This window comes from Bombus bifarius, unplaced genomic scaffold, assembly GCF_011952205.1.
Source record: "Bombus bifarius isolate JDL3187 unplaced genomic scaffold, Bbif_JDL3187 scf7180000007968, whole genome shotgun sequence".
In the NCBI taxonomy this organism is placed as follows: domain Eukaryota; kingdom Metazoa; phylum Arthropoda; class Insecta; order Hymenoptera; family Apidae; genus Bombus; species Bombus bifarius.
The window spans coordinates 234,017-245,328 of NW_022884354.1; the positions used below are offsets into that span (position 1 = coordinate 234,017).

At 32.3% G+C, this 11,312-nt stretch overlaps 3 protein-coding genes across 4 annotated transcripts; 2 read left to right on the forward strand and 1 right to left on the reverse strand.

Moving 5' to 3' along the window:
- Window positions 1-303: 303 nt before the first annotated feature.
- Window positions 304-3,039, reverse strand: LOC117210180 (V-type proton ATPase subunit B). The gene is made up of 4 exons (XM_033452943.1): window positions 2,854-3,039; window positions 1,938-2,404; window positions 1,169-1,834; window positions 304-1,094 (listed from the first exon to the last, which is right to left on the reverse strand). The coding sequence occupies exons 1-4, from the start codon at window positions 2,939-2,941 to the stop codon at window positions 828-830; spliced, it is 1,488 nt and encodes a 495-aa protein (XP_033308834.1). The 5' UTR covers window positions 2,942-3,039; the 3' UTR covers window positions 304-827.
- Window positions 3,040-3,929: 890 nt separating this feature from the next.
- Window positions 3,930-8,990, forward strand: LOC117210108 (4-hydroxybutyrate coenzyme A transferase-like). Of its 2 annotated transcripts, none has more exons than XM_033452787.1 (6): window positions 3,930-4,284; window positions 6,930-7,082; window positions 7,193-7,432; window positions 7,513-7,917; window positions 7,989-8,255; window positions 8,324-8,990. In XM_033452787.1, the coding sequence occupies exons 1-6, from the start codon at window positions 4,086-4,088 to the stop codon at window positions 8,506-8,508; spliced, it is 1,449 nt and encodes a 482-aa protein (XP_033308678.1). In that variant the 5' UTR covers window positions 3,930-4,085; the 3' UTR covers window positions 8,509-8,990. The 2 variants fall into 2 exon arrangements, with proteins under 2 accessions (XP_033308678.1, XP_033308687.1); XM_033452796.1 differs by lacking the exon at window positions 3,930-4,284 and adding an exon at window positions 6,145-6,199.
- Window positions 8,991-9,108: 118 nt separating this feature from the next.
- On the forward strand, window positions 9,109-11,237 carry LOC117210122 (4-hydroxybutyrate coenzyme A transferase-like). The gene is made up of 6 exons (XM_033452834.1): window positions 9,109-9,473; window positions 9,572-9,724; window positions 9,804-10,043; window positions 10,116-10,520; window positions 10,607-10,873; window positions 11,014-11,237. The coding sequence occupies exons 1-6, from the start codon at window positions 9,305-9,307 to the stop codon at window positions 11,202-11,204; spliced, it is 1,425 nt and encodes a 474-aa protein (XP_033308725.1). The 5' UTR covers window positions 9,109-9,304; the 3' UTR covers window positions 11,205-11,237.
- The last annotated feature ends 75 nt before the right edge of the window (window positions 11,238-11,312 follow it).

Sequence of the window (11,312 nt, forward strand, 5' to 3'; positions counted from 1 at the left end):
TTGATTCATTCTATTCTCTTGTAAAATAATAAAAAACATATTGAACATGAACATGTGTTTTGTACTTAACATAAAAAATTCTTGTTTATACATATTCTATTCTTGTATATTATTAACACGTATTTGCATTGAATATGATAATTATATATAACAAACAAATGCACATACTTTTATATTTATATCGTTTTATATATTCATTTAAAATAAGTATACTATGTATTTTATACAATCTTAAAATAACAAAGATACTTGTAAAGTGTGGACTAAGCAAACCTTGTGCGCAAAAGATTGAATATTTCGATCAACATTAAATAACATTTAATATTTATTTCTTTTAATTGAGTAATAACATTTCTACAGATGACAACTTGATATTGGAATGTAGGACCGAAAAATATAAAGTGTTATACAATCATATTTCTTTTTCTATGTTAATACTGAATAATATATTACACTTTACACAATCACTTCTCATAAGTGATTATTCGCACAAAACACAATACATTGTTAAAATTTGATTTCAACGATATAGAGTTAACGTTAAATCGTACAACGGGGTTCTGACCTTTTAGATTTAAGTTCTGTACCAATACATATTTGCCATTATTGTCCAGCCATTTAATTTATCAAAACATACTAATTTCAATTTTATTTGAGGTTTGATTAACAAAAATACTGTAATTTTAACAATATGTATTTTCGAAATTTTTATAAATACTTAATTCTTTTTCGATTCAATTATAAAAAGGTCAGACCTTTTTCCATCTTTTTCATTTACAACTTTTTTTATGGAATTTAGAAGAGGAAAAATTTAATCATTGGAGAAATTAATGACGCGAGTCTCTTGGATAAAATTCAGCGAGAATGTTAGTAGGAATTCGTTTCAGCATCTCCTTAGGGAAGATACGTAATAATTGCCAACCAATATCCAGTGATTCAAAGACTGTACGATTTTCGTAACTTCCCTGAGAAATGAAGTTCTTCTCGAACTTTGAAAGGAACTCTAAATATAGTAAATCATCTGGTGTTAAAGCTTCTTCACCAACAACAGCTTTCATAGCTTGTACATCTTTTCCAATGGCGTAACATGCGTACTAAAATAAAATTATTTTAAAAAATTAGTAATATTTTTATTTACTAAAAACCATATGTAAGGTATAAAACTTACCAATTGATTAGACACGTCAGAGTGATCTTTTCGCGTCCACCCTTCACCAATAGCGGATTTCATAAGACGAGACAATGAAGGAAGTACATTAACAGGTGGATAAATTTGTCTATTATGAAGTTGACGATCAACATATATTTGTCCCTCAGTAATATATCCAGTTAAATCAGGAATAGGGTGAGTAATATCGTCGTTTGGCATAGTTAGAATTGGAATCTGAGTGATGGAACCATTACGACCTTCTACTCTACCAGCTCGTTCATATATAGTTGCTAAATCTGTATACATGTAACCGGGAAAACCACGTCGTCCCGGAACTTCTTCACGAGCAGCTGATACTTCTCGTAGAGCCTCTGCATAAGAGGACATATCAGTAAGTATGACTAAAACATGTTTTTCGCATTGATAAGCCAAAAATTCAGCTGCAGTCAGAGCCAGACGTGGAGTAATGATTCTTTCAATAGTAGGATCATTAGCCAAATTCAAGAAGAGGCATACATTCTCCATAGAACCATTCTCTTCGAAATCTTGCTTGAAGAAACGAGCAGTTTCCATGTTCACACCCATAGCAGCGAATACAATAGCAAAGTTGTCTTCATGAGAGTCTAAAACTGACTTCCCAGGTAATTTTACAAGACCAGCTTGACGACAAATTTGTGCAGCAATCTGTATAAAGTTCAATTATATCAGTTGTAATAACTTCAACTTCATATATATAATAACTAAATTTATATAATGTATAATTATATAGTAGTATAAATTTAAATACCTCATTGTGTGGTAAACCTGCGGCAGAAAAAATAGGGATCTTCTGTCCACGAGCAATAGAATTCATAACATCAATAGCAGAGATGCCAGTTTGAATCATTTCTTTAGGATAGATACGTGACCATGGATTAATTGGTTGACCTTCAATGTCCAAGAAATCTTCCGCAAGAATAGGAGGGCCTTTGTCAATTGGTTTTCCAGATCCATTAAAGACACGGCCCAGCATATCTTCGGACACAGGGGTCCGAAGAGTGTCACCAGTAAATTCACAATGAGTATTTTTTGCATCAATGCCAGAAGTACCCTCAAATACCTGAACAACAGCTTTAGACCCAGATACTTCCAATACTTGACCAGATCTCATGGATCCATCAGCAAGCTTCAATTGAACAATTTCTGCAAACTTTGGGAATTTAACTTCATCCAATATTACCAATGGCCCATTTACACCTGACACAGTTTTGTATGCTGTAAAAATAAAAAAAGAACTTATTATTTTTTTAGTTTAGTACATTTCACATATATATTTCAAATATAATGAAGATCTAGTGTTCAGTACGAAATCTCATTTAAACAAATGTGTATTTCGTATAGAGTTGATATATATTATACAAAAATTTTGTTGAATTATTATATCTGTGCTTGTATGTATAGTCACATGATACACATCTCGACACGCATAAAGAACTTGTTTCAATTTCGAATTAATCTACTAAAGTTAAATACATGGTCATTCAAAATATTCTTATGCATCTGAATCATTTTTTCTCATTTATTGTAATTAAAATCCAAACATATTCAGAATCAGCTGACTACTGGCAAATCGATCTGCTGCTACGCCCAGTTTACGTCGAACACTTTGCGTTTCGCAAAATTTTCTATTTCTGGATTTTGGTAAAATAAACGTATTTACTTACTAAGCCGTGGCTGTGAAATAAAATCTCTTGAAATAGCTAAAACATGTTCCTTAGTGGCTTGACGTTCCCCAATACTTTTCGAATACATTTTGACGAGTGAATTTTCTTGGTATGTTACGTCGGTCAAACAGCAGAAGGTACTGCTGCTACTATTTCGATGAAGGAAGACGGACTAAATATTAAGGGTGGGGATAACTTCAAAAATCCTATGTAAACTAACTAAAATGTTACCAATATTTTTTCTAAAATTAATCAAATACATCAACACGAGTAAAGAACAAATTTTTTATTAATTATGAGGACTTTTAAATGAGGAAATTTTCCATTTAAATGAATTTTACTTTGATAAATTGATAGGTATAATAAATAGCAAGTATCTGACAAAGATAGAAGCAATGGCACGTGCGATCACGTGGCTTATACTAAGTAATTCAGTGAATATTTATTAATAACAAAACTTGTAAAAATATGTGTTATAAATAAATATACCATAAAAAAAATATTAAGCGATATTTGTGAAGAAAGATCGTAAACTTTTATTAGATATATGTACATTCTTTGGATTATGTACTATTCGCTACATGTTATAGCGGTTTATTCAATTATGAATACTTTAATGGAAATCTTAATATTTAATAATTCATCTCAGAAAGATTAGTATTAAAGAGAGACAGAAAGAGTTTTATATACATTTTTCTTATTTTAATTCTGGATCTTTTATTTATATACTTCAATTTTTCAAATGAGTAACATTTTAACAAATACATTTCAATAAGTATTACAAATATAAAATCCATAAAACTATCTGGCAGAAAAAATTTGTCGTAAACATGTTATTTAAAATTTCTTCATATATTTTGATAAAAGATATAGTGTCCATTTTTAATTAGACAAGATGTTATAAAATTTGTGTATTTCTAGTCTTGACCCAATTCATTATGTATACATAATGGTACTGCTTTTAGTTGCGGACCTGACAGCAATAATTTCGCGCCGAGAAAGTGCGAGTGTGCAGTGAGACACGGTGGCGGCTGGTTCGAGGATATATACGTGAATCTAAAAAGGTCGATTCGTTGAAGCTAATGTTCTAAGAGATTTTTTAACATTATTTTTTTAAGTACTCAAATTTTGTATATCATTGTATAATCGATCTATAGAAATAAGTTTCTATCGTTGTTCCAATCGACACTGTGTACTCGTGCTTCACTGACAGGAAAATACTATACTGAACCATGGCGGCTCTTAAACGAATAGTCAATCTATCTAAAAGTCTTAAAACGATGACGACTACGTCTCGTTTGTGCTGTTCCCAAACATCGAAGAAGACCTATTTTACGTACGTGAACGAACCCTCTATGCCAATATTAGACAAGGAACCGTGCTGGCTCAAAACTGCCGATGAAGCGATCGAGAAAGCAGAATTAGATTCTGGTAATTACTATTCCTCGTAATACATTACGTGTACGTTAATACATTAGATATTTTGTTTCATTATTTAATTCCCTTTTTAAAGCCATATTGTTTAATGAAAAAATTATACTTTTCGAAAACTAACCTCAAAGTATTGTAAGAGTAAATCCAAATGTCAATGATTTTTTTGACATAATTATTTGTTTATTTTATCTATAAAAAAAAGAATGTATTTTTCAGATTTATATATTTGTTTCCGAAGAAGAGTAAATGTCAAAGCAAATTTTCAATACTGATCTTAATCTTATCTTTCTGTTTAAGTAAATAGTAATTTATACCAAATTATGTCGAGTTTTATTCTTATCTGAAATCTTTTACATTACTAGTGATTTTATCAGGTTCGTTTTATCAGGTTATAAATTTAAACATTATCTCATGTCTAAATAACACATCGACTTTAGTAATTATCTATTACTCTTATGCTCTTATTGGTTGTCATATTCGTGTTTGTATATAAAACATTTCTTCAAAATATTATTCTTATAATGGATTATAAGATTTACAACACCAAATTACATACATTACATACATTAAAATCAACTGCGAATATTCTTTTTTAAATTCAATCCTTTTTCCAAAAGGTTGTTTATGCTCAAATTATACCGTCTTAATATAAGAAGGTAATATATTTGTTATGTTTAAGACTAATGTATAAGTATAAGTTAAAATTTTATATGAATGTTTCATTTACGAACTCTTCAACGAACGCTTCATACCAGCGTTTCAAGGGTCATCTAAGCAGATTAATACTGACGTATTTGATAGCTGTCAGATTATATAGGGAGAGAGATAGAAAGAGACAGAGCTCATGTTTTACATTCATTACCGATCAGAAATTTTCAACGATTCTATCGATTAATCAATCGATTGTAATTAAACATTCCCACATTGAAAGCTTTATTATTTTATGGAACGTCATCAAAATTACAGTATGAAAAATGAAAAACATGATTTTTATGTGATGTACATACTACATACATATGTACATATGTATATGTTATACGTAGACTTCTTTCTCTTTCTTTTTTTTTTTATACGTGGGGAAATCGTCATAGACACCCCCCCTCCCGCTCTTCTGGGAAGCGGCAGGGTAGTGTCGGACTTTACCGACTAAAACCCCAAGGTGGACCGCCTGACGCTCAGGTGGGATGCCCCGGGATCTCTTTCGAATTACTGCCGGAGCACTCCTGCGTCTTCTCCTGTCTGAGGCAGTCGTTCCTTGGTTAGTTCGGGCATTGAAAGGGACCATCCCTCTCAACGCTATCCCCTGGGCCGTCGTGCAAGTCTGAGGAGATCCAGATCCTCCTCGACGTGTCGGCCTATGATCACCTAGGGCAGCGTAGAGCCGTCATTCGGCGCGGAACCTTGCAAGGGTGGGATGTTATACGTAGACTGCGAATATTTATGCAATTCAGATATTGTACGAAATAAAATTGAAATGTAATATACGAAAATATGTTACAATAATGAGATCTTTAATATTTAAACATTATTATTATAACTTAAAATTGAATAACTTATAAGCATTTTTGCTATATTAGCGGCAGTTAGTCAATAACTTTTATCACTTAAAATTGATTCGACCTATAGTTCGGTATAATGAGAATATAACTTCATTATCATTATTTATGTTGTTCTAAAGCTGGAATTTCTCTGGAGTTTCTCTGGAATTTTCACTTCAACATAATTTCTTATCCGACATTTCCTGTTATTTACCTTTACAAGAACTTTATACAGCAGTTATAAAAAGTAGTATAAAAAATAATTTATCCATTGTATTTATTATAGCATTTACATACGTTCATGCGACTAAAAATTTGATATTATGGAAATAAAATGAAGAATCTGATAAAAAAAGCGTCATTGAAAGCAAAGGGTATGTGTAAATATCTTCTTTAACCACTGTATATATAATACCATATACATATCATATGTAGCCTGTTAATATTAATAGTTAATACGCTTGTTTATAGAGTTACAATTGTCAAGTATAGAACATCATATAAAATGATGACCTCGACACGCATATTCATCAAGCAAATATGCATTTTGATCGGCGAACATTATTAGTTTTGATGAAGCGCGCAATTACGCATAGATCAAATTTCATCTATTGTACTTGCGGATCTAGTTTTCATTTATAAAATCTTGATCATCTATAAATTGCATAGAATAAAAAATTGTATTATCAAAATTTGAAAAAATACTTATCAATATCATTCCTATTTATAACCCGGAAGTTATTACATAATCAAAATATACGTACACAGTAAGCCCATATGATGTTCAATTTACATAAATTACGATAGCAAATTTTTATCAGGATAACTATGACTCTTTTCTCAAGACGGAAGAATGCTAGATAAATCATTTACAAACGACTGTCATCTTTGAACTACTACAATAAATGTTATTATTTACACCTATAGATATTCACAGTACTATAGAAGCATAATTGTATTCTATAGCGAATAGAACATTGAAATAGAATACGTCGTGTATGCACATTTATACATATGTATGTATGCTCTTAGCAGCGACTGAATTAGAAGTGTTTACTACTTCCAGTCCAAGCAGGCTTTATACAGCCTCTTTATATTTTTCAGATCAACTCGTATTTGTCCAAGGTGCAGCAGCTACACCCACTGAACTGTTAAGGGCGATGACTGAATATGGTGCCCGATGTGACGTGAGAAATGTACGACTGTTTCACATGCATCTTGAGGGTGAGGCATCGTTCGCTAAGCCAGAAAATGCAAGTAAGTGATATTATGATTTCTTTCGCGTTATTCGATCCAATATAATAAATCGAAACAAAAATCATATTGTTAAGAATATTTGATTACATATTATAGCGCTTTGTATGCAGAGCATTTCAGATCTATCAGCTTCTTCATTGGAGGCAACGTGAGACCAGCTGTTCAAACGGGTCACGCCGACTGCATTCCAATTTTCTTGCATGAGATCCCACGAGTATTTAATGAAGGATATATAAAACCAGATATTGCCCTTATCCACGTTACTCCACCTGATCACCATGGATATTGCTCACTTGGTACTAGCGTAGATTGTGTACGATCTGCTGTGAGCAATTCTACACGCATCGTAGGTAAATTTTCGAATCTTCTCAAACTCACTCGACATACTAGAATTGTCCTATGATTAATTCTTCTTCTTCGTTATCTACAGCTTTAGTGAACAAATATATGCCAAGAACATTTGGCGATGCTATAATTCATGTCAGCCATTTGGATTTCGCTGTAGAGCATCACAAACCACTTCCGGTGCATCCCGTGAAACCGCCGTCGAAAGAGGAACAACAAATCGGTAAATATATCGCCGAAAATTTAGTAATAGACGGGGCCACATTGCAAATGGGTATCGGAAGCATACCAGACGCGGTTCTGTCGCTTCTGACGAGTCACCAAAATCTTGGAATTCATAGTGAAATGTTTAGCGATGGTGTAGTAGAGTTAGTGAAAAAGGGATGTATAACGAATAATCGCAAAACAATGCACAAAGGTAGAATCGTCGGTTCGTTCTGTGTTGGATCAGAGAAGTTGTACGATTTTATGAACAATAATCCCTTTATAGGTAGGTATATTTTATACTGTCTTCTTTTTGTAATGAACATGGACAAACATACCACTTGATGGATTTTATAGAAATGTTGGCAGTGGATTACGTGAACGATCCAAAAATAGTAGCCAAACAACCGAATATGACGGCTATTAATTCGTGTATAGAAGTTGATATTACTGGTCAAATTTGCTCTGATAGCATTGGAACTAGGATGTATTCTGGATTCGGAGGACAATTAGATTTCATTATGGGTGCCGCTCTTAGCGAAGACCGTCAAGGAAAGCCTATCATTGCATTACAATCAGTTACCTCGAAGGGTGAAAGTAAAATTCAACCCGTCTTAAAGTCAGGTATGTAATTATTATTATTAAGTATTCTTGTTTCGACCAAGACCTCTACTTTTGTTGTTCGTTGTAAGGTGCTGGTGTTGTTACAAACAGAGCAGTTGCACGATACGTGGTCACGGAATATGGAATTGCCAGTTTATTCGGTAAAAGTCTTCAACAACGATCATATGAACTAATTCAAATCGCCCATCCCGATCACAGAGAAGCGTTAGAAAAAGCGGCATTTGCACGTTTAAAAGTGATGCCAGCGCCATAAGCAGATTGAAAACAATATTCGAAGGATTTGTTTTAATAGCATTTCGTGATAGGTGTTTCTCATAAGCATAAACATTTGTATGCATCGACGAAAGTTATGATAAATTACATCATGATTTTTTAAATTTATGTCATCTTGTTAAAAGAACGGTAAAATGAACTTAAGAAAAGAAGTATCAAAAATAGAATTTCAACATCACGTTATAGCGAATTGCATTGTGAATATTTATGTAAAGACTTTCATTTTAGACAAGTCAAAAACATTCGTCTAAGAAATAGGAATAAAAAAGCTTTTACTTTAACCGGGTATTTAACTTTAAAAGTACAATCGAAATGTGGTTGATGAGAACCAAGATAGTATATAATAATAACGAATAATTTTTACACGAAATTTGAAAACGTTCCTGTGTAAATTAACGTTATTGTAATTGAGAGTACATAACATTTGAAACAATAAATTAAAAATAAAATAAATATAGAATATATATTATTTCGTTGTAATTATTTCCATCTGTACTGAATAAAGCATAAAACGAAAATGTTTGTTTGAATGTATATCGAGAAAATTGAAAAATCGAATACCGATAAATCCGACATTCAAATACTAATCGTGGAGATGGTAACGGATCTAATGTGATTTGACGTAAACTGACATTTAAGATTAAAGAAATTCTTTAGATTATGTGTCATCCAAATTTCGACGTAATTGCCGTATATACTCTACTGCATCAACAAGCTTTAGCAAATTTTAATCGTTTATATATTTTTTGACGTCTCATATATTTTCTTTTATCAAAATGTTTGGACTTAATTTTCGTCGAAATTTGGAATCAACATTTAACAAAATTTTACCGACAAAACCCTTTAATATGTGTGGCGTGAGGCATATACGAGAACCTTTACAACCTTTAAAACGATGTCCACGATGGGTTTGCGTAGAAGATGCAGTGAAAATTATCAATTCAGGTATTTAATATTGTATGATTATCTTTCTTCCATACTTAAACAGGTTTATATAAATATTATTTTATGACTAGACATACATTAAATTCATGTTATTTCAGAGCATCTTGTTTTTATACAAGGAGGTGCAGCAACGCCTAATGAATTAATACGTGCTATGACTGAACATGGTGTTTGCAATAATTTACGTGGAGTACGATTAATACATATGGGTCTTGAGGGTGATGCACCATTTGGAAGTCCTGAATTTGAGAGTACAGTATTTTATAACTTAAAATATTAGACATAATCGCTACACTCTATTATGTTCATAAAAATATAATTATCTTTCAGAACATTTTAGATCTGTAAGCTTTTACATCAGTGCTAATCTTAGAGAGGCTGTTAATGAAGGCAGAGCAGATTATATTCCAATATTTCTTCACGAAGTACCAAAACTTTTTTACGAGAAGAGAATTATTCCAGATGTTGCATTAATCCAAGTTAGTGTCCCAGATGCTCGTGGTTTTTGTTCTTTAGGTGTAAGCGTGGATTGTACGCGTGCTGCGATTAGTTCAGCCAAAGTTATTATTGGTTAGTAAGCATTTGGCAATAGATAACTGCTACATTTGAATAACAATAAAAATTTCTTTTTTCTTCATTCAGCTCAAGTTAATGAACATATGCCAAGATCATTTGGGGATACTGCTATTCATTCTAGTCATATTGATTGGGCTGTCAAATATGACTGTCCTTTACCATGCGTAGCTAGTACTCCACCAAATGAGATTGAGCAAGAAATTGGCAAGATAATTGCACAAAGGTTAATAGATGATGGAGCAACCTTACAACTTGGGATTGGTAACATACCTGATGCTATTCTCTGTTCTCTTGGTAATCATAAAGACTTGGGAGTGCATACAGAAATACTTGGTGATACAATGGTAGATTTAGCAGAACGAGGAAATATTTCAAACAAAATGAAAATAAAGCATAGAGGACGTACGGTCAGTTCTCTGGCAATTGGTACGAAAAGAGTATATGACTTCTTACATAACAATCCATTTGTAGGTGTGTACCTCGTCATTTTTTTAAATTATTAATATATACAAATTTCTTAATTTTGCAAATAACAAAGTATTTATGCGTTTATGTAGAAATGCTTGCAATTAATTACGTAAACGATCCTCGAGTAATATTACAGCAACCTAAAATGACAGCTATTAATTCTTGTATAGAAATGGATATTACTGGTCAAATATGTTCAGATAGTTTAGGTTGTAAAATGTACTCTGGATTTGGTGGCCAACTTGATTTTACTCGAGGTGCGGCATTGGGCCAGGATGGTCGAGGAAAAGCCATAATTGCGTTCCCTTCAGTAACAAGTAAAGGAGAAAGTAAAATTCAGCCAGTAATCAAACTTGGTATGAAAACGAATTTTATATCAACCATTTATGAAAAACAATCATTTATTTAGACTAAAATGATTGTTTAATATAATAGTTTGTAAATACAAAAGAGTCATATCGTCATCATGTAAATACGATCGAAATCTGTTTCATAGGAGGTGGTATCGTGGTAACGAGAGCACATGCACACTACATAGTTACTGAGCATGGTATAGCAAATCTTTTTGGTAAAACGTTACGTCAAAGAGCAAATGCATTGATTCAAATTGCTCATCCTGATCATAGAGAATGTCTCGAAAAAGCTGCGTTTGAAAGACTTAAATCTAATCCAACGAAATATTTATAATTTATATGTAAAAATTATATAGCTTATAAAATTTTGTAATACCATTTAATGCTCATTGCACATAGAAAAGGTTTTTTACCTTAATGTTTGTGTTACAAAATTTTTGCG